This window comes from Molothrus aeneus, chromosome 18 (genome assembly GCF_037042795.1).
Source record: "Molothrus aeneus isolate 106 chromosome 18, BPBGC_Maene_1.0, whole genome shotgun sequence".
Lineage (NCBI taxonomy): Eukaryota > Metazoa > Chordata > Aves > Passeriformes > Icteridae > Molothrus > Molothrus aeneus.
In genome coordinates, this window is record NC_089663.1 from 11590917 (window position 1) to 11613374 (window position 22458).

At 55.5% G+C, this 22458-nt stretch overlaps 1 protein-coding gene across 2 annotated transcripts; it reads left to right on the plus strand.

Moving 5' to 3' along the window:
• The first annotated feature begins 1835 nt into the window (after positions 1-1835).
• HIP1R (huntingtin interacting protein 1 related) lies at positions 1836-20007 on the plus strand. 2 transcript variants are annotated; one of them, XM_066562301.1, is made up of 32 exons: positions 1836-1986; positions 6785-6848; positions 7254-7396; positions 7700-7756; positions 7961-8041; positions 8130-8206; positions 8509-8570; positions 9805-9945; positions 10386-10443; positions 10531-10606; positions 10773-10910; positions 10984-11042; positions 11113-11185; positions 11515-11698; positions 11881-11969; positions 12566-12682; positions 13095-13196; positions 13442-13636; positions 13836-13983; positions 14273-14359; positions 14628-14735; positions 15042-15178; positions 15720-15830; positions 15949-16007; positions 16157-16187; positions 16307-16369; positions 16842-16942; positions 17592-17697; positions 18393-18516; positions 18657-18718; positions 18821-19012; positions 19106-20007. In XM_066562301.1, the coding sequence occupies exons 1-32, from the start codon at positions 1894-1896 to the stop codon at positions 19109-19111; spliced, it is 3144 nt and encodes a 1047-aa protein (XP_066418398.1). In that variant the 5' UTR covers positions 1836-1893; the 3' UTR covers positions 19112-20007. The 2 variants fall into 2 exon arrangements, with proteins under 2 accessions (XP_066418398.1, XP_066418399.1); XM_066562302.1 differs by lacking the exons at positions 15720-15830; positions 15949-16007; positions 16157-16187; ... (5 more) ...; positions 18821-19012; positions 19106-20007 and having other exon boundaries at positions 14273-14339; positions 15042-15159.
• Positions 20008-22458: the final 2451 nt, after the last annotated feature.

Below are 22458 nucleotides of genomic sequence, written 5' to 3' on the forward strand. Positions count from 1 at the left end.
GCCTCCGATGTTGCTGAAATGGGAGAGCTGTCACCCACAAGATGGGCACAACTTTCCACACTCAGGAGCTGGCTCTTCCCAAAAATGTTTATGGGATCAGGTGTGCATGGCCTCTGTTTGCACTGCAGAGGTAACCAAGTATGATGTGACCTTTTTTTAGCATTTAAACTGGATTTATGTTTGCTGATTGAGCAAGATGTGCTGCTATCACAACTTGAACTTGCTTTTTAACGAAGAGATCAAATAAGCTGATAAAGGTGATACTTTGCTGTGTCTCTCTTGCCCATTTAACACATTTAGCACTTGATTTCTGACATTTCTCAGCACAGACACGAGTGGGCTGCCCAGTCCTGTGTAGGTTGGGAGCACTTTGGGACACCAGTGCCCCTCCCACAGCCCTGTGCCAGCGTTTTTCTTGCTGGGGGGAGCCAAGGGTGGGAGTTTCTGCTCCATCCACTGCCACCAGTTATTGCAGAGAAGCACAACACTCCGTGGATTCCCCTTGTTAACTCTTTCCTTTCATTTTCTGCTTTCTCTTTAATTACTCCAGTGACAGCCTTTCCTGCAGGTATTAATGGCCCCAGAATTAGGTGGCCAGTTCTGATGAGAGCTGCTCTTCTCCAGACTCTTTCCCTGCCTGCTCACCAGTGTTACCCAGAGGGAAGCTCAGCTGCTCCAGCTCTTTCCAGGTTTCCTCAAGCCTTTACAGTGCATTTATTCCTCTACCTGCACAGAACCTTTTCAGGCTCCATCCTCACAATCTCCTGCTCTGGATATGACAAGAATTCTCCCTAAAAAGCCAATGATGACAATGCCACGATGCTCACCCTAAAGCTGTCCAGCAGCTACACAGAGAAATTGATGCAACTTCCAAGCAGCAGCTGCATTTAAATGGTTTTGAGGTTATTGGATGAACTCACTGAGTTTAAACCCCTGGAGAGTTTAAAATGATGACTTTAAAATCAATATAGAAAACTGGGCTCAAGTGATGCATCAAGGATCTGCAGAGCCTTAGGATTTTGTGTCGGGGCTTCCCTGGATTTGTGGAATGGGAAGCAGGGAAATAACTGGGTTAATTTATTCAGCACTAAGTGACTTAAAACCCAGCTGCATTATTGACCACACTCTGATGCTCGAATGGAAACGCTTCAAACTCGGTGCCTTAATTCTGGAAGCAGCTCAAATACTCCAGGGAGCCCTTTGCTATTGTATCCTTGATTTGAATTATTATTTAAAGACAACAAAGCTTCTGTTCAGCCACGGCCTTTCCGCAGGGTGGATGCGAGCTCCGGTCATTGACTTTGGTAACGGGAATTGGTGTTGGAGCCCCGGGGCTCAGAACGAGCTTTGTCCAAGTGCGGTGGGAGAGGGGTGAAGATGGGCGCTCAGATGGGACGAGCGTGCGGGCGGTGACCGCCGCTCCTGGCGTTTCCTGAGCTGGGGAATCGCCTCGGTGCCTGGTGCCCCGCGGGGGTCGCTAAGGAGCGTGTCCTCCCCGCTCCGTGTCCCTGCTCCGTGTCCCCTCTCCGTGTCCGTGTCCCCTCCCTCTGTCCCCTCTCCGTGTCCGTGTCCCCTCTCCGTGTCCCCTCTCGGTTTCCGTGTCCCCTCTCGGTCTCCGTGTCCCCTCCCCGTGTCCCCTCTCTGTCTCCGTGTCCCCTCCCGGTGTCCCCCCGGCGCCGTGCGGTCCCACCTGCCCGCGGGGGGAGCGGCTCTCGCTGCAGTTCCGTGTGCGGCCGCCAGGGGCGCGGTGGGGCGCGGCGCAGTGCGCGGCCGGGAGGGGCGGGGGGGGGGGGGGGGGGGCGGCGCCGGTCGCTCCTGCCCCGGAGCGCGGAGCCCCGAGCGCCGATACCGGAGCGCGGATACCGGAGCGGGGAGCTCCCAGCGCGGCCCACCATGAACAGCATCAAGAGCGTGCCGGCGCGGGTGCTGAGCCGCCGCGGAGGGCACAGCCTGGAGGCGGAGCGGGAGCAGTTCGACAAGAGCCAGGCAAGGACGGCGGGAGGGGGCCGCGGGTTCGGCCGCGGTGACGGTCCCGGTTTCAGTCCCGGTCCTGCTACCGGCTCAGGGACGGGGCGGGCCGGCTCTTTCCGCGGGGCATCGTCTCGGGGCGCGCTGGGCGCGGGGGCTTCTCGGGCGATGGATGAGACGGGATGAGGGGCGCGGGTCCCCGCCGGGCTCCGGGGAAGCCCCGGTGGGGAAGCGCGGCCGCCGTCCCCCTGCCCATCCCCGCGTCCGCCCGTCCGTCCCCGGTGCCGCGCGCTCCCCCGCCCCCACCTGCGCCGCCGCTTCCTCCCGGCGCGGCCGCGGGACGGTCCCGCGTGGGCACCCGCCCGTCCCGCCGCCCCCGCGCCCGTCCCGGCGGCCGCGGCCCCGCCGTGCGCCGCCGCCCCCGCGGGCAGCCGGGCCCCGCGCCGGCCGTGCGCCCCCCCGCACCTCCCGGGCCTTATCGCAGGTAAACACGGCCGGCAGCACACGGGGAAAGTTTTACGGTGATGGCGGGAGCGTGGCCGAGCTCGGGGCTCCGCACCCCGGGAATGGGCATCTCCGCATCCCTGCCGAGCCCCGGCCCCACCGACACCGCGAAATGTTTCGCACCGGGGCTGGATTCACCCCTGCCCCGCGGCTCCGGGTCACCCTGCGGGGATCGGGGTGTTTGGACCCACGGAGGGCGCAGAGTGGAAACAAAGCCCAAAGGTGTTTGTGCCCCATCGTGTCCGGCTTGGCCGGCGTGTCCGTACTCCTGTGGCCCCCACGGGGTGGGCAGTGCTCGGGTACTGGTGGGGCTGGCATGTGGCTGGTGGGAAATGAAGTACTCCGACAGCGTGGGCAGGGATGGGGACAGGGATGGACGGAGTGACGGGCTCGCTGCTGCCCCAGCAAAAATAACAGTGCCCTCCCGCATGCCTCCTCTGACCCCTCTGCTTTTGCAGGCTGTGCATTCATCGCAGGTGTTTTCCCCTTTGCCCCTTTGCTTTGCGGTTCCTTCCTCAGCCCCTGGGCTGGTTTGGCCCCGGAGAGCGCCGGCGAAGGCAGGTGGGAATTTCAGGCCTCGCAGGGTCACGGTGCTGGGTAGGAAACGGAGCTTGCTGCGTTTGGGGAGCAACACGGGAAAACCGGCAATTCCGGTTCCCTCTGGACGCGTCTCCTTCACTCGTCCCGTTGGGCAGTGCTGATCAACGATCGCGGCCACAGCGCTGCCCCGTGCCCCGGGGGCTGCCCCTGCCCTCCCGGGGCATCTCAGGCTTTTCACTGGCACTTCTGCTCTGGAAATCCCTGCGGTCACAGGGATGCTGTGAGCAGAGACATGGACAGGGCAGAGAGGTGGTTGCTCTCTGGCTCGCTGGCTGATGGTCACATTCACTGCCCAGAGCTGGCCTTTTGTCCAGCAACTGCTAAAAACTGTCCTAAAGGAGCTTTATTCTGGTGTGGTTTCCTGTAGTGGTGCTTCAGTGGGAGCAGAACTGTTCAGTGTCAGAACATGGGTATTGATCTGCCTTTTACCTCTAATTATAGCAGCTGCCCAGCCGGCTGCCAGTCGCCTCTGTGTCACGGGGGTGCTGATGGCACGTCCCCTCCTCATCTCTGTGTCACAGGGGTGCTGGTGGCACGTCCCCTCCTCATCTCTGTGTCATAGGGGTGCTGCTGGCACATCCCCTCTTGCTGCCCGAGGTTTCTGTACCAGAACCCTGAGCCCCGTCACCTTTTCCCCTGTGAGAGCTCGGGTGATGTCTGTAGTTACAGACAGGAGCTGCTGACCCTGCTGTGATCCCAGGTCCTTGTGGGTGACATGAAGGTCACCTGCTTTCCCTGGAAATGCTTTTCCATGTCTTGTGTCAGGGTGATGTAGATGTCTCCCTCGGAGAAGCCGTGTGTGGGAAGTAGGAAATCACCATCCCACAGCAGGCGCTTGCTCAGCAGCCTGGCAGGAGGAAAAACTTGTCCTTTTCTGCTGCCAGTTTTTGCTTTTCTTAAACAAAAAGGTTAAAAATCCAATGAGCTCTGGAATCTGCAGGATTGCATTGTGTGTGAGTGCCAAGTGGTATTTTCCTGGTGTAATTTGGGAAGGAGCAGCATTAGGAAGGGAACTCTGGAGTTCATAGCTCAGCTGTTCTGACAGCTCTCGTGCTGCCTGGCCAGGGGAGGTTTCCAGCTGCCAGATAATCTCTCCTGCTGTGGCATCGTGCTGGGACCCAGCATCCACCTGCTCCAGGAGGATCAGCCCTAATTAAAAACAGCCAGGAATGAAAGGGTGGATGTTAAACTGTGCTCCTTCATTTGGGTGCTTTGATCCCGGCTTTAGTCACCGCCCTGGAACGTGCAGGCTGTGAGCAAAGCACTGGGGCTGCAGCCCTGTGGGATCCCACAGCCCAGGGCCAGGCAGGTTTTGGGGTTGGCTCCTCACCCTGGTGCCTGCCAGTGATGGGGAGCAGCCCACAGGTTGCATCAAAGCTTTGGCCAGGCTGGTTGTGCACCTGCAGTGGCAGCCAGGACCTGCCCATCTCCGGACGTGCCAGTGGTGTCCCAAGAGGTTGGGTCAAGGGTGAATCTCCCCATTTTGGAGCCACCCTCCACAGCCTGGCTTTGCCAGCCAGGCAGGAGCATCCTGCCAGCACAGTGTGCCGGGCTGCAGCATTGCCCCACGCTCTTCCCTGCTGCCACCATCCCATTTCCCTGGATCTCCTGGCCAGTTTGATGCTTGGAGGCACTGAAAGCACACGTGGGCCTGGCATTGGTTTGGTGCCACTGTGGTTTATTTGGGACCATGCTGGACCCAGCGTCTCGTGGTGGTGCTGTGGGTAGGCTGGGGCTGCTCCTGCATGGGTCCAGCCCTTGTGCTGGACGTGAAATGGCTCAGTGAAACCTCTGCACTGAATCCACAAGGATAAAAGCAACCTCTCCAGCAGCTCCTGGGCTGAATTTTGGCTGGTCAAGCTATCAGTGAGACTAAGGGCAATAATTGCAATAAAGCCACCACTGCCAGTGGGAATTACAGCTCTGTTTTGAGACAGTCCAACAGGGTCCCAGATCACTCAGCAGCTGAGGTCCTCTCCCTGGGGATAGGGAACAACACTTCCTGTCCTGGGGTTCTGCATGTCTCACACTTTGACCCTTCTGGCTGTGCCTCCTCTGACTCCTGTGGGGCTCAGGTTCCATGGATGGGTTGGGATGAGCATGATGGGCTGGGTTGGGCCTGTCTTAGGGCAGGCAGCAAAACTCCCAGTTTGGGAGACGTGTCTGCCCTGCTCCCTCTGTGCAAAACACCTCAGGAAAGATGCAGGAAGGATTTCCAAATCCTTCCTTGCCTGGTCCAGGATAAGCCATCCTTTCTGTCAGCATCCCCTGGGAGGTGCTGACATCCCTGAGGACCTGTGGCACATCTCTCTGGCCAAGCTGCCATCGAGGGCACAGCCTGTGCCAGCTCCAGGCTTTTGGGTGGCTGTGAAGGCACTTTGGGAGAGGCAGCTGTGCTGCAAGTGCCTGTTCCTGGGCACTCCAGGCTCGTTAACCTTTGGGGATAAGAGGATTACAGCAAGTCACCGGCTTAACTCCACTGCTGCTTTACGGCCCCACATGGCGGGGTAAGCCCGGGACTCTCCTGTGCAGGAAAGGCAAAGCCAGCCCCTTTCCCCAGCAGCTGGGCTCAGCCTTTTGGGACAGGTTAGCTCTTTGGGATGATTCAGAGTTTTGCTGCTGTCACAGTCAGTTCCTGGGTAGCTGTTCTGGACCTTTTGGGGTGGGTTTGGTGCGTGGACACCTTTGACATTGCCCCTTCAGTGTCAGGTTCCTCCTGCATAAGTCAGGAGCACTCGATAACTCGGGATCAGGTTCCTCCTCCTATAGGAAAGTGCCTCATTTCACAGGTATCCCTGGACAAGCAGCCACGTGGAAGCAGGTGCTTTCCTGGGCAGGTAGATGGGATTTTTATAAGGCTTTAGGGCTGAGGAGCTGCAGGGAGGGACCGAGTTCCTCTTCCGGGACAAGTGCTGGCAGCGGGGTGGCTTCCTGCCTTCCCAGCTGGGACCTTTTTCCTCTGCTGGAGACAGAGGGCTCATGGACACAGGCACAGCCCAAGCACTCCTGCGAGGCTGAAGCAGCTCAGATGAGTCTGAGGAGGAGGAGGAGGAGGAAGATCCTCATCAAACACAGCAACTTGGATTTGCAGCCCATCAACACATGGGGGATGCAACCGACCCCACTCTGGGGTCATCTTTTGGAATAAATTCCTAATTTAAAAGTCTGCTGTGATCAAACACATCAAAATATAGATAATCCTCTTCTGATAATCACATTGCTCTGGATTTTTGCTCCATCAAGATGGGCATTGAGGCTGCCACTCCCTCCTTGCTTGGGGGCTACTTTTCCCCACGTGCTGTTTGCACGCAGCAACATCCTCAGCAGAACCCAAACCACTCCCCCGTGGTTCAAAGGCTCCTTTTGATTACACAAACAACCCTGGAATTTGGCATCTCACTATTGTGCTTTAATGTTCCCCGGGCACGGCGCTGAGTTCAGGCTGCAAAAATGCAGAAATTGGTTTCCTGGGACAGGGACAGCCGGGAGCACCAGCAGCAGTGGTCAGATCCTGCTGGGGATGGGGGCTCTAATGGATGCTTTGTTTGTGCATAAAAAGGCCTATTCTGACGTGTTACAAATGACTTTGAGGTGACAAATGTGTTCTGAAATTCAGGGTATTCCCCAAGAGCACCAGCACTGCACTTTGGGACGTCGGGATAGCCATGGGGGTCTCACCATGTCTGACAGCCTCTGTCCCCTCTTCTTGCAGGCCATCAGCATCAGCAAAGCCATAAACACACAGGAAGCACCAGTGAAGGAGAAACATGCCCGCCGTATCCTTTCCCTTGGCTCCCAGGACAGCACAGAGCAGTTTGGGCTCTGGGGGTGTCACCCCCTGATGCTGGAGGAGATTTGGGAGACAAAGACCCGTGCAGAGCCCAGCTGGGGGCTGGCATCACAAAGGTTCATCCATCAGTGAAAAGGCAAATGAGCAGTGCAATCAAATTGCATTTCTTTGGCAGTAAAATGCAGAGGGCCCCAGTGTGCCCTCAGCAGGGGGAGGTGCGCCCAAAAATGACATTTGGGGTTTTTATTTGGGGGTGCAGCATTGTGCCGGTGGTCCCTGTGCTCACGGGGCACCCAGTGTCCTCTTTTCAGTGAATGTTGAACGGGAACAGCCCCAGCCCAGCCTGTCCCCTGCTCTGTGTGTGTCCAGTGGGCCTTGACTGCCCTGGCAGGGATCATCCTGGGGACCCACCACGAGAAGGGAGCCTTCACCTTCTGGTCCTACGCCATCGGGCTGCCCCTGCCCAGCAGTGCCATCCTCAGCTGGAAGTTCTGCCACGTCCTGCACAAGGTCCTGCGTGACGGCCACCCCAACGTGAGTGTCCCCTCTGCCACCTCCCTCCTGCTCCTCTCCCAGGGGGGAATTTCTGGCTCTTGCCAGCATCCCTCTGCACAGGGAGTGGGATCCCTCCCCTACCCCAGCCACCTTTCCCAGGCATTCTGTTGTCTCACATCTTTGAAACTTCCCAGTGTAAATCCCCGCCCTTTGGGTGCTGAGGGAAGGCTGGAACTTCTCCCAGAGCTGGAGTGGTGTAAGGGGCTGGATCCTTCCTCTTCCCTAGCATCAGAGCAGACAGCCAGCCCCACTGTGCCACATCCTTCATTTTTGTGTCTCCAGGTTCTCCAGGACTGCCAGAGGTACCGCAGCAACATCCGAGAGACGGGGGACCTGTGGGTGAGTGGGGCAGAGTGCAGCTTTGGGCCTCCCAGGGGGTTTGGAGATGGCTGATGAGGAGCATGGTGGGCACAGAGAGGGTGAAGCACTGCCTGAAGCCATCTGCTGTCTCTTTGGGTGGTGGTGGAGCCACTGGCTCGTGTGGATCTGCTGGGTCTGGTTACCTCACTGTGGATTCCCCCGTCTCCCCTCGTGTCTCTGCAGGGCCATTTGCACGACAGGTACGGGCAGCTGGTGAACATCTACACACGGCTCCTGCTCACCAAGATCTCCTTCCACGTCAAGGTGAGACCTCTGCCACCTCCACAGCACTGGAACGAGGGGATGTGCCACGCCAGCAGCAACTGATGGCTTTTTCCTTCCTTTTACAAAGCACCCCGAGTTCCCCCCAGGCCTCGAAGTGTCGGATGAGGTGCTGGAAAAGACTGCAGGGACAGATGTGAACAACATGTGAGTGTCTTGGTGGGGCCCAGAGCCCAGGGTGTGGTCACCAGCTCCATGACCCCCAGCTGGCACTGTCCTGCTGACAAACCCACCCCAGGATGGCGCAGGCACCAGGATTTTGTGAATTTGGGTGGTGCCTGATCCCTCCTGCACCCACAGAGCACTGTGGGGTGTAAATGCAGGGAGAAAAAGCCCCAAATTCTTGTCAGTCAGAGCCCTTGCCATCATGGGGACTCCGAATGAACATGAGCAGCTGGAGCAAAGATGTCTCTGCTGTCAAGTGATGGAGTTTTGGTTTGTTTTGGCAGCTTCCAGCTGACGGTAGAGCTGTTTGACTACCTGGACTGTGAGCTGAAGCTGTCGGAGTCAGGTGAGGAGGCGGCAGGCACAGGTCCCTCCCCTTGCCCCGGGGCTCTTGAGCAATAGTTTCGCTCTTTGGTCGGGAATGGAGTTCCGGGAGACCGGCGTTGGAGGCTCAGGTCCCTCCTCCTCCTCCTCCTCCTCCTCCTCCTCCTCCTCCTCCTCCTCCTCCTCCTCCTCCTCCTCCTCCTCCTCCTCCTCCTCCTCCTCCTCCTCCTCCTCCTCCTCCTCCTCCTCCTCCTCCTCCTCCTCCTCCTCCTCCTCCTCCTCCTCCTCCTCCTCCTCCTCCTCCTCCTCCTCCTCCTCCTCCTCCTCCTCCCATGGGATTTCTGAGGTGGTTTCTCAGCTGGATTCTCCCGTTGAAGCTTTGTAGAGGCAGTTGTAGGAAAATATTTAGAGCATGTGGCTGCTTTGAGCCCACCTGAGCAAGGCAGAGTGTTGTTTTCAGTGTAGAGCTGCTCTGAAATACGTTTTTATTTCTTTTTTGTACAACCACATTAATCATATCCATTCTACAAATCCCTTCTGTCCCTCTGAAGCAGAGGACGGGGCTGTACTTCTTTTTAAAGACTCATTTCCCCTCATTGAAAGGCCTCTGGGGAGGGCTGGAGGCCCCTGCTCATGTCTCTCACCTCCTCAGGAATTTTTAGATGGCTTAGAGAGGTGGCAGATTCTTCCTCTGCCGGGGTCAGGAACACGGAGCTGCCCTGGAAAACGGCACAGCGGGAGAGACCGAGCTCCCAACAGCCTCCTGCTTCTCCTCCTGACCCAGTTATACAGAGAATTTATATTCATAAATACTTTAAAGCTGAGCAGGGAAGAAGGCAGGGTGGATGTGCTGCCTGGATCCCTGCCAAGGGAAGGGATCTGTTTCCGAGCAGGGGCAGGCGAGGCTGCGGTGCCGCCGGGCTCGTCCCCTGCCCTGGCATCCTCTCCCAGATCCGTGCATGATTAAACAGAATGGAGCCAAACCTCTCACTTCCCCCAGCTGTCTCGTGCAGCAGCAGCTTTAGTGCAGCGTCCTGGGGTTAAATCCCTCCTTTTTGGGGCTGGGGTATCCACGGCAGAGCTGAGCACCCCTTCCCTGTGCCTGCGTGGTCCCTCTGGGTGTTTGCGCTGCTCAGAGCAGGGCTGTTCTCAGCGCAGGAGCAGCCCTGGTGTTTCCCCCGCCCCACATCTGCCGTGGTTAATGATCAAGCAGCGTGGCAGGGCACGGGCAGCTCTGCAAACACGGCTCCCCTCAGTTTTCAGGCAGCTCAACACCTCCATGGCCGTGTCGCAGATGTCGGCAGTGCAGTGCCGCCTGGCCCCCCTCATCCAGGTCATCCAGGACTGCAGCCACCTCTACCACTACTCTGTCAAGCTGATGTTCAAGCTGCACTCCTGTGAGTCCCGGGGATGTGCTCAGTGCTGGTGTTTTCCCAGGGTGGGCTTCTGAGTCTGGGGATGAGGCTGGTGTGGATTGAGGCATCCATCGCCATGTCCCTGTATCCCAGCTGGGCTCCAGAGGCCTGCTCCATCCCACACAGACATTCCAGATAAAGGAGTTACAAGGACTTGTTCTTGTTTAACTCAAACCCACGTCCCCTGGCCTGCCAGCTCCCTGCATGGGCAGCACAGTGCCAGCAGCCTTGTGTGGGTATTTTGGAGTTCCCACACCCACATCTCCCTGTGCCAGGGATGGCAGCACCCCGCTCCCATCCTGACCCCTCACATCCCACTCCCTCCTGGCTTTTACCCTGCTGGCTTTTGCAGAGGAGGGGTCTGGGTGCATGTGAACACACATGCAGCCCCAGATCAGTCACAGCTGTCCCTCCTCACCCAGGTCTGCCAGCTGACACCCTGCAGGGCCACCGGGACCGCTTCCACGAGCAGTTCCGCAGGTAACCGGGGCCCACGTGGGGCAGTGGGGTCCCCTCCCTCCTTCCAAGCCCTCTCTAATTTTCCCTTTGTCTTTCCCTCCTCTCCAGCCTTAAAAACTTCTTTAAGAAGGCATCTGACATGCTCTATTTCAAACGCCTCATCCAGATCCCGCGGCTGCCGGAGGTAGGGCAGGATTTGGTGTGGTGCTCTGGAGAGTTTGTGCGAGTCTGGGGACACTGCCTCTGGCCCTGTCAGCAGCACAGGGCTGGCTCCCTCCCTTCCCTTGGCACTCTGCCTGCTGCAGTTCCTGAACTCCCTGCAAGGCTGCAACAACTTCTTGTCCCTCCAGAGCCCCCCAAACTTCCTGCGGGCGTCCGCGCTGGCCGAGCACGTGAAGCCGGTCGTCGTCATCCCCGAGGAGGCCCCCGAGGATGAGGAGCCAGAGAACCTCATTGAGATCAGCACAACTTCCACCACAGAGCCACAGGTGGGGGCCTGGGGCTGGGATGGGGGCAGGCTCCTGTGTCCTGGCTCAGCTGAGCAGCCTCTGTCCTCCCCAGATCACCTCGGATCTGTTTGAGCAAACCTTCGGGCCGCCCAACGGCGTTTGGGATGACAGGTGTGGTATGGGGGGGCCAGCAGGGGCGAGGGGCTGCTGCCACGTGGGACCAACCTGCCCTTCTCCACAGGGATGCACAGATTGAGAGCCTGAAGAAGGAGGTGGAAACGCTCCGTGCAGAGATGGAGAAGATTAAACTGGAGGTAAAGCCTGGCTGGGGAGCAGCTGGGGTGGGCTTTGGTGCCGTGCTGTGGAAACCCTGAAGGGATGCAGCAGGAGTGGGGTCCTGGCATCCAGGGTTGTGTTTTTGGACCTCTCCCAGTGCCAGGATGTGATTCCTGATGGGGTGGGGGCATGTGAGACCTGTCCCTTGCTGTCCTGATGTTATCAACAGGGACAGAGCGGCTGCAGGGGTACAGGGCAGAGCTTTCCTGTGCGTCCCACAGCTGCTTTGCCCAAATTCCAGAGGGGCACCTGGCTGGGGGTGTCGGGGAGGGCAGGGCCGTGCCCCAATGCCCGGTGACCCCTGCAGGCACAGCGCTACATCACCCAGCTGAAGGCCCAGGTGAACAGCCTGGAGGGAGAGGTGGAGGAGCAGCGCAAGCAGAAGCAGAAGGCGCTGGTGGACAACGAGCAGCTGCGGGACGAGCTGGAGAGGCTGCAGAGGGCCAAGGAGGACAGTGACAGGTCACAGCGCCTCTGCGCCGAGGCCGAGAGTACGTGCCCTGGGGTGCCCTGGGGTGCCTGGGGTGTCCTGTGGTGCCCTGGGGTGCCCTGTGGTGTCCTGTGGTGCCCTGGGGTATCCTGGGGTGCCCAGGGGTGCCCTGTGGTGTCCTGGGGTGTCCTGGGGCCGTGGGCTGCCCTGGCTGTGGTGGCTGAGGGTCTCTGACCCCTGCAGAGAAAGCCAACGCCACCGAGATCCGCTACACGAAGCTGAAGGAGAAGCACAGCGAGCTCATCAACACCCACGCCGAGCTCCTGAGGAAGGTAAGGCTGCTGCCCCTGCAGGCAGGGATGACACTGAGGGCAGTGTCCCCAAATTAAATCCCTCCCTTTTGGGGTTGGGGTATCCAGAGCAGAGCTGAGACCCTTTCCCTCTTCTATCATGGTCCCTTTGGGTGTTTTTGTTGTTGTTTTTTGGGGTGTTTTGCTGTTGTTTGGTCTGTTTCTGCTGGTTTCAGTGTAGCTGGTGGAATATCAGTTGTACCAGCAGTCGTGGCATGCTTGGCTCCAGTTTTGGAAAGGGGCTCTCGAGGGATATGCTGGTGATGGGGATCCTGTGTCTCAGTTGTGCCACTCACCTGTTTCGTTTTTTGCTTTGGATGTTTTGGTCTTGCTTTCGTCCCTTGGGTCCCTCTGCCACCACTGCTGTGACTTGTGCCTGCCCAGTCCCCCTGTATTGGTCCCATCGCCCTCTGAGCACCAAGCAGGGGGCACCCCTTGGATCCATGTCCACTGGCATTTTGGATGCTGTGAGAAAGGCATCTTGGATTTATTCTCTGAGCTAAAATATGGTTGGAATGAGTGTGGGGACAGTGAGGGTCGCCCTTGGAACACCGGGCGAGTCCCATTTTCCCCCACAGAACGCTGACACTGCCAAGCAGCTGACGGTGACACAGCAGAGCCAGGAGGAGGTGGCACGTGTCAAGGAGCAGCTGGCATTTCAGGTGGAGCAGGTCAAGCGAGAGGCTGAGATGAAGGTGAGCTCTGGATCAGCACTGAGCCCTCCCCAGCCTGGGAAATGCAGTTTGGGAGCAAGGGAAGGGGGGGGTTGTTGTTGTTGGACCCTGATTCCAGGAAGAGTTGCCCTGGCTCCTCAGGAAGGTGTTAATTTATGACTCATTCCCTCTTGCCCAAATCTGCCTTTTCTTCCCCTAAGAAAATACCACAATGCAAATTGATGGGTTTGAGAGCTTTCCTTCTCTGGGGGTCAAGATAGGGGCTGCTCCCACAATTCTGGCATGGGAAAAGGAGCCCTTCCAGGAGACACCCCCTGCCCAAGACCCCAAAACCCCTCCCTGCAAAGCATGGCTGGGTTCATTCCCTGCATCCTGGCTGGTGCTGGTGCCGAGTGGGGCAGGGGCTGAGCCTGGGCACGGTGTGTGGGCACAGCTGGAGGACCAGAGCGTGCAGATGGAGCAGCTGAGGCAGGAGCTGGACGCCCGTCGGGACGAGCTGGAGCAGGCGCAGCGCTCGCTCAGCCACGCCAAGCAGGTACGGGGCTGGGGGGCAGCACGGGCCCAGGGAGCATCAAACCCTGACACAGGGGCTGCACCTGCCACCACTGCTGAGCCTGAGCTTCAGCAGCAGCCCAGGGAGCTGTCACGGGGCTGAGTGTGGGCCCAGCCCATCAGTGTCACCTGCTGGGCCTGTCCCGAGCTCCCCCCAGTTCTGTTGGGCTGCCAGCAGTGACAGGGCAGTGACAGGGCAGTGACAGGGTGTCCTGGCCCCCATGGCAGGCAGGTGTGGAGCTCAGTGCCCAGCTGGATGCTCTGCATGCTGAGAAGGAGGTGCTGAGGCGGTCGGTGAGCGAGAAGGAGTGTGAGCTGCTGTCCACACGGGGCCTCGTGCAGGAGAAGGAGCTGCAGCTGAGCCAGGAGGCAGACAAGGCCACCAGGGAGATCCGAGAGCTCCAGGGCAGGCTCCTGGAGAAGGTACAGAGCTCTGTGAAGGGCCCACTGCCCCTCCACTCACTGGGGTGAGATGTTTGGGGGTGCCAGCTGATGCAGCCTGTGGGATATCATTTGTACCAGCAGTCATGGGATGGTTGGGTCTGATCCTGGAAAGGGGCTCCAGAGGGATGTGCTGCTGCTGGGGGTGCTCTGCCACTCACCTGTTCCTCCTGCTTCACAGAGCAACCAGGAGCAGAGCCTGCAGCAGAAGCTGCTGGATGAGCAGTTTGGAATCCTGCAGGAGACAGTGAGAGAAGCCCAGGCCATCCTCACTGATGCCTTGGCCAAGCTGGATGACCCCCTGCACCTCCGCTGCACCAGCTCCCCAGGTATGTCCTGCTCATGCAGGGGGCTGGAACACGCTCTGCCCTCTCCCTCCTGGACAGAAAATGCTGCATCTCAGCTCTCCCATGGCTTTTTTTCCATCTTGCCTGAGGTGGTTGGGGTCAGAATTCCCAGGATGAATTTTTAGCTCTCATGTTCAGCACTATTTTGCTCAGATTTTAGAGCTGTTCCCCAGCCAGGGAAACTCTTCCACTCAGTGGTGCCTCATGGAGTCAGCACTGGTGCAGACACCCACCAGGCTGTGCTGAGGCCATGGAATGCAATTCCTTGCAGATTACCTGCTGAGCCGGGCGCAGGCGGCGCTGGAGTCCACGGATGCCCTGGAGAAGGGGCACGCGCAGTACGTGGCCTCCATGGCAGGTACCTGGGGCTGGGGACGGCCATTGCTCCCAGCTTGCTCGTGTTCCCATGCACCCAGCAGCTCTGGGGCCACGGGCAAGCAGCAATGCCCTGGGGACCGAGGGACATGGGCGGGGCTGGGGGGTTCCCGTGTGCTCCTTCAAGCAGGAGGGGTCAATCCCAACATTTCTGAGTCTTGCCCTGATCCTTGAGTGCCTTCAAGGATGAGCTGCAGCCCGGAGCAGCGGGCAGGGGCGGGCAGCTCCTGAGGCTGTGCTGTCTGTGGCAGATGCTGCGGGGCTGGTGGGGGCTCTGGCCCTCTTTGCACACCTGGCAGGCGACACCATCGTCAACGGCAGCGCCACGGCACACCTGGCCCCCACAGACCACGCTGACCGTGAGTGCAGGCATGCAGGGGCTGCTGGGGGGATCATTTCTCATGGGCCTTTTCTTAAGGGAGGCCATGCCAAAGCCCCCTCTGCCAGGGGCAGATTTTCCTAAACGCAGCACATTCCCCATGCTCCCCCTCCCAACATTCCCTGCCCTCCAGTGCCCCTCCTTGGGCCTGGAAATTCATTTGTAATTTCCTGGAAGACATTTATGGGATGCTGCTGGTGCTCAGCTGTGGATGAGGGGAGGAGGAAGGTGAGGGTGGGCAGGGCTGGGATGAAGGGAGCCCTTGCCCAGGCTGTGCTCTCGGCAGGGCTGACGGAGACGTGCCGGGAGTGCGGGCAGAGGAGCCTGGAGTACCTGGAGCAGCTGAAGGACAGGCAGAGGCTGGGCAGTGCCCAGCTGGGGCACGTGCAGGGGGCACTGCGAGGGGTCCTGCAGCTGGCACAGGTAGGACTTGGAGCCCAGCACAGCCACCTTCCCACTTGGGGCTGGCAGGGTGGGTCCCAGGGAACGCTTTGGGAGGGTTTGTCCCCAATACCCACAAGTTCTGGTGCTTTCCTTGAGCCATCACTGGGACCCTTCCTGGTGGTGCACAGAGCTGGTCACCCTCAGATCAGCTGAAGTCTTTCAGCCCAGTAACCCCTGTGGAGGGAAACTTCCCATCTTTCAGATATTTCTCCTGGTGAAGCCCCTATTAGTCTTTTACATCACTGTTCAGCTCTCCAGGGCCCTCTGGAGCAGAAATTGCTCCTATGATGGAGTTTTGTCACCTTGATTTGGGGCATTTCTTACCTCTGATGTCCCATGTTTGCTGCAAGCTGGTGGCACGTGTACCTTCACTGTGCAGGCTGCAGAGTGCTGCTCCTGCAGCTTTAATTTGGTGGGGTTGGGAAGGAATCGGATATCTTGGTTTGTAGTTATTCCTTACAAATATTCCCTTCTGTTTCTCTGCCTAAAACCTCCTCATTCCTGCTGCCTCCTCTGGCAGGAGCTGAGACCCAAGAGCCTGGACATCAAGCAGGAGGAGCTGGGGGACATGGTTGAGAAGGAGATGGCCTCCACCTCAGAGGCCATTGAGGATGCTGTCAGGAGGATAGAGGTGAGACAGAGCTGCAGGATGGGCCATTCTGGGGCCTTGGGGGGCACAGTGTCCATCACTCCTCCACCTTCCTCACCCCAGCATGGAATCCAACCCTTCCTCTTGTGTTTCCCAACAGGAGATGATGAGCCAGGCCAGGAACGAGAGCTCTGGGGTTAAGCTGGAAGTGAATGAGCGGTGAGTTTTGAAAAGGGACTTGTGGCAGGCCTGTGCCCTGCTGGGGTGTGCTCTGCTCCAAAACAGGCTGGCTGCTCTTGAAAAAAGCCCCATTTTCTGAGGCCAAAGCTTCCCTGGATGCTGAACACTTTTCCCTTGCTTCCCTTCAGGATTCTGAACTCCTGCACGGATCTAATGAAGGTCAGTGCTGCAGAAACCCATCTGGGGTGCACAAAACCGTAACCTCCCACCAGCAGCAGCCTCAATCCTCCTCTATGAGACCTCATCAAACCCCAAAAACCTGTTTTCCTTCCTTCCAGGCTATCAGACTTCTTGTAACAACATCTACAAACCTACAGAAGGAAATAGTGGAAAGTGGCCGGGTAAGTCCTCCCTTACACTCATCTCTTTGTGCTGATGAAATACAGGAGAATTTCCCCCAAATTGCAGAGACATTCTGGATTTTATGGTTTCCCATGTTAGCAGCACTCTGGCAGTCCCAGTAGCTGGAGCTGGGCTGCTCAGCCCTGTGCCCTCTTGCACAAATCATTGCCACCCTTGCAAAGCCTTATCCATCTAAAGATCATGGCTCAAATCTGTGTGTTTTAAACCAAACCCAGCTCAAATTTGTAGGCTTGGGACTCTGGAACAATTACCAAGTTTTTCTTGGTAATTGTTTAAGCAGGTCAGTAAGAGCAGCATGGAGAGCACAGCAATGCTGTCGCTCCCTTGATTTATGGCTTTATATATGAATTTACACATTATTACACTTTATATGGGTATTTAATACAGATTTATATGTTGCTGTATATTAGACAGAAGTTAATCCAGGCCATAATATTCTCATAACAACAGGGGGCAGCAACAACTCAGGAGTTTTATGCCAAGAACTCGCGCTGGACCGAAGGGCTGATCTCTGCCTCCAAGGCCGTGGGCTGGGGAGCCACACAGCTCGTGTAGGTACCCCCAGGCTGGGAGCTTCCCCTGGGACACAGCTCCAGGGGCTGCACCCAGGGCTGCCTCGTGCTTCCCTCTCACCCCACCCTCCAAAATTCCAAAATTCCCACTGCTGAATTGCTGATTCCTTGTGGAGCCTCATTGCTGGCTCCTTGTGGAGATCTCTGTTTTTATGGACCCTCAGTTTGGTTCATTGCTAATTCCTCATGGAGCATCGTGGCCTGGGTTGGACCACATGGTCACCCAGCTAGGGATGGCAGCTCCTCCCTGTCTGCAAAATGTGAAATCAAATCCCCCCTGTCCCAGTTCCTGCTCAGCTGGTTGTGGATGGGGTGGTTGGAAATTCCCCTGTGCCAGTGCAGGAAACGTGGAGGGGTCTCTTGGACAAAGCTTTAAAAATCTCATCCATTATGAAAACAAAATCCTTCCTCAGTCCAAATCACCTGGATCATGGCTTTGAATAATTGCTTTGTGTATGAGCTTGAATAACAGCTGGACTCAAAGATCTTAGAGATCTTTTCAACTGTAATAATTCCATGATTCTGTAATTACAAAGCTGCTGAATCCAGCTGCTGATTTCTGAGGGTATTAGCAGGAGATGAATAATCTGCACTTGCTCTGACCCAATCTCCCTTTGCCCCCCTGCAGGGAGTCTGCAGACAGGGTTGTCCTGCACACAGGGAAGTACGAGGAGCTGATTGTCTGCTCCCATGAGATCGCTGCCAGCACAGCCCAGCTGGTGGCTGCCTCCAAGGTGGGTGTCCCAGCAGGACCCTCTGGGTGTCTCCTCCTCCTGTCCCACGGTGTTCCCCTCCTCTCTGCCAATCCTGCAGTCTCCCAGAGCAGGGAGAAGGGAAGCTCTTGCTGTTTTCCAGTCTGTGATTTGTGTGTGAATGTTCCCACACCCGAGGCTTGCCTTAGAAAGGAAGATGTGTAAAACCTCCCGTCCTCCTCCTGTCAGGCTGGTTATTTAAAGAAAATGTTAATAACTAACAAGAAATCCAGAGAAGCAGCTGCAGGAGCTGGAGTTGAGGATGGTGGACTTTGGCCCTTGCCATCTTTCCTGTTGGTGTGGGTGGAAGTGAGGGGTGGAGTTTTTAGTGATGCAGGTGTGAGGGGAGGGGGATCCATAGGGATTTTTACACCAGATGGGTTTAAAATTAAGAGCACGGTTAAAAAACCAGAGCTGTGTCTTCACTGAGTGCTTGGCTCAGGTGGGAGCAGAGCTGGTTTGGTGCCCTGAGGCTGAAGGGCTTTGCATCAGCCAAAGGATCACCTTGTCTGGCCATGATGGGATCACTGAGGATAAACCTTCCCATCTGTCCATCCATCCATTCTTTCCACTCCCAGGTTTTCATGCCCAAAAGCTCTTTGCCTCTGCCTGGGGCTCCCTGGAGCTCCTTGGTGAGGTTGTGGTGGGCACCCACAGCCATTCCTGTGTCATTGCAGGTGAAGGCTGAGAAGAGCAGCAGGAACCTGGCCAGGCTCCAGGAGTGCTCACGCAACGTCAACGAGATGGCAGCAAACGTGGTGGCTTCCACCAAGTCGGGGCAAGAGCAGATAGAGGAGAAAGGTGAGGATTTTTTACAAGGAAAAGGTAGAAAACCCCACCCCAAATCCCTTTCTGACCTGGGGAACACCCCGAGGTGTCCGTCCAGCTCTGCTTTGGCATGTGAGGGGTGCACTCAGTGGGGTCCCTGCTGTCCCCCACAGACACCATGGACTTCTCGGGCATGTCCCTCATCAAGCTGAAGAAGGAGGAGATGGAAACGCAGGTACGGCCCTGAGGTGGATTCAGCACGGCTGCGGACAGGCCCGGCCCCGCTGTGGGGGTCCCTGTGCCCCCAGCACGGCTCCAGGATGGTTTTTGGGCACAGGTGAAGGTGCTGGAGCTGGAGAAGCGGCTGGAGGGCGAGCGGGTGCGGCTGGGCGAGCTGAGGAAGCAGCACTACGGCCTGGCCGGGGGCTGCGAGGACGCGCCCGAGGACGGGGAGGCCCGGCCGGCGCCGGCACCGCGGCGAGGGATCCTGAAGAAACCCCCCATAGCCCAGAAACCCGGCCTGGGGGAGGTGAGGCCGGGCTGGGGCTGCAGGCCGGGGGCGCAGGGGGTGCTCCTGGCACGGGCTCTCACTGCCTTGGCCTCTGTCCCCTTCTCGTTGCAGCCGTAGCAGCCCCCGGGCCCACGCTCCTCCCGCGGTGCCTTCGCGCTGCTGTGCCTTCCTCGGCGCCCGGCCTGGAAACAATCCCACACTGGATCATTTCCTGAGGAATAGATTTTATTTTTTGTTTTCCTTTTTTCTGAACTCTGGAGTGGCGGGGCTCCCGCGCTCCCCCGGCACCGCTGAGTGCTCTTCTCCTTTTCCTCTTCCTCCTCCTTCCTTTTCCTCTTCCTCCTCCTTCTCTTCCTCCTTCTCTTCCTTCTTCTCTTCCTCCTCCTCTTTTTCCTCCTCCTCCTCGCCTGCCAACCGGCTCTCCCTGTTTAATTTAATTTGGGGTTTGTTTGGGTTAATTTTTTTTTTTTTAAGGACTTTATCAGCACTAGAAGTTTTCAGTAAATGTAGCTCTACTGTACTGCTCAGACCCTTTCCAAGAACTGTGAACTGGTTTTACAGTAGGAAACTGGTGGGCTTTTCTTGAAACCATTTTTTTAAATTCCCCTTTTTCCAGCCTGAGGAATATTTGACTTCATTTTGGCGTGAGATCAGCCCTCAGCAGGAAGGGAAACGTTTGCCTTCCCGAGCACATGGAGCAGGGCTTTTGTTAGGGAAAAGCAGTTACTGACACACACTGGCAATAAGGATACAAACGTTTTTATTTTTTTTCCTTTTCTATTTTTTATTACTACAGCAATGTCAAGGGATCAGTTGCATTATGTTTTATATTTAAGATAATTAGCAGAATTAAATCTAACTGTGGCCTGTGGGAGCCAGGGACTAGAGAAGTCTGCAGCAATAAGGAATTGCTGATGTGGAGAGATGCGGGGGCAGATTAAAATCCTGTCAGCTGTGTCTCCCTTGGAGCAACTACCAGGATGTAGATTATTAAAGGAGAAATATTTAAAATACTTTTGTGTTGCTTTGTTGTTGGGGAGGGGGTTGATGACAGGGCCAGGGCTGTGACAGGGTTGGTTGGAGGAAACTGGGCCTGAGCTCTGGGGAAGAGCCAGGCAGTAAATTAGCTAAATGTGCATAAATATATCTGTATATTCACATAAATATATATAGAGAGAATCCTCTCTATGTATGTGTAGCCATATGTATCTATGGTTCTGCATTTGCCTATATATATATATATACACATACATACATATATATATATATATGCATTTTTGCATATTTTGTATGCCTATACTGTTATGCACTATATATAAAATGTAATATATAAGAGATAATTGTATTTTATATAAATATACTATTACAGATATATGATAGGTAATCTATATATATGATTTATAATATATATTTATTAGTACGTACTATATAAGTGTTGCATATATATTATATATCTATTAGATAAAATATAGGGGGCTATATATATATAAATATAATAGGCAACTGTATATGATACATAATATAATAATATCATGTAGGTGGTAAGACTGAATCATTTGGAGCTCAGCATGACAAGGTGACTGCAGCTGCCTTGTGTTTAGGTGGTGACTTATGAGGGTCCTTGTCATGTTCAGTCAACATTTACATCCCATCCCTTGTTACCCTCAGGCCCAATTACAATCAGACGTCATAAAAGGCACAGTAAAACCCAGGGCTTTTCATCTCTGGGACTGCCAAGAGGCTGTAAAGCAGTTGACAGGAATTTCAAGTGGCTGTATCTCAGGTAAACACATTTACAAGGTATTCCATATTTATTTTAGTTACCAAACAGTCTCGTGATGGCCGCAGCTTTCTGAGGTTGCACATCCCAGCCTGCCTGGGCAGGTTTATGGGCAGTGCCCCCACTGCCAGGGCTCCTCGTGTGGCCAAAGTGCAGCGCCCAAGGGGCTCTGGTGCTGCCCTGCAGCTGCTGCTGGGCTCAGCCCAGCCCGAGGTTTGGTCCCTGCTCTGCCCTGGAGAGGCTCACGCAGCCCTGGGTGGCTGCTGTCACATCCAGTGACAATGACACAGCAGGGGCAGGGGCCAGCTCCCTGCTGAGTTTCGTTTCTCTCAAGGAAGTGCTTTCTGCAGGAGCTCCAGGTTTATTTATAGGCAGTGATAAAGTTATATTTGCTGGGAGGCTGACGTCACCCAGCCACTCACACCACCCCATTTCATCCCGGAAATATTGATTAACCAAGAATGCAAACTTTTCAACTTTTACTACCCTGGGTGCAGCCACAGTCCTACTTAAAGGATTTGTTATATTTAAAGAATTCAAAAATAAAATTATGTGTGGCTAAATGGAACTTGTTTACCCCCACTCCTGTCACACTGATTTACTTAAAACCATCCAGGCCAGATAATCAAAAGTCTCAAAAAGTAGCAGCACAAATAAAAACAAGGTCTATAAACCACTTGAAATGTAATCTAAGTTAATTTTTGTACAAAAATTATTCTTACTGTCCAGTCTAATTTTTTTTCTTCAGTCCTATACTTTTTTGGAAAGTGTTTGCTATTTGTAGCTGACAAAAATATCAGAACGACAAACTGTGTGTCTGCAGAGGTTTATTTTGAGATTCCAAGACATCCTGTTGTGCAGGATCCAATTTGCTAATGACTTTTAAATACCATTATTGTGGCTGTGGAGAGAGGAAGATGTTTCACTCCATGTGCTCCTCCTGAGAAGGAATTTTACTCATTACCTGTAAGAGAAGCAGTGGAAAATAACCAAGTTGTGAAATAATCCACCTTTTGCTCCATTCCACCAAGGTGAGTAAAGTAGTTTATTTTTTCTTGAAGCAGCTTTCAAGCAGGCTGTGATCTCCTCTGGCTCCCTCGGTAGCCAAAGCTCCAGTGGCCACAGATGAGTCTGAACACCAGCACACGAAGCAGCTGCAGCTCAGCAACAGAGGGCAAAGCTGGCAAAACACAAGTGTCAGATCACTGGGGGCAAAAAGGGCATTGAAATTAAGCTCACAAATAGAAAAAAGGCTGATGCAGGCTCTAGAAAGGCAGGTAAAGAAACCTAACCACAAAACTTCTGCAAAAGTTTGTTTTTAAGAGCCCTTGAAACCACAAAAAGCAGTCTTCTGCAAGAAAAGTTATTTTTCTGCTGTCCCCAGCCAGGCATGAATTAGATGAGTTTGGGCAGCAGAGTATTTAGGGATGGTATTTCCTGACTGACCCACTCAGAAAAATGACTGGGGTAACTCAGGAGCACCAGTTATTGAAATCATTTAACAAATGCTTCATGGGTGTGCAGGGTTAAATAAAAACCAAAAAATACAAAGCTGGTCTGGATTCCCCTCATACCTTGTGCAATAACACACCCCAGGCCAAAGGCATTTCTAGCATTTTCTGCTCCGCCAGGTGGGCTCATTCCAGTGCTGAGAACTTTGTCACCTCCCATCCTCTGGGACTGG

What these genes read in the sequence shown, in the direction of transcription:
- HIP1R (XM_066562301.1), top strand. Translation starts at nt 1,894, where the DNA reads ATGAACAGCATCAAGAGCGTGCCGGCGCGGGTGCTGAGCCGCCGCGGA. An exon ending in GAAGGAGAAACATGCCCGCC is followed by an intron (nt 6,849 to 7,253) that starts GTATCCTTTCCC and finishes CTGCCCTGGCAG; the next exon opens with GGATCATCCTGGGGACCCAC. An exon ending in TTCCACGAGCAGTTCCGCAG is followed by an intron (nt 10,444 to 10,530) that starts GTAACCGGGGCC and finishes CCTCCTCTCCAG; the next exon opens with CCTTAAAAACTTCTTTAAGA.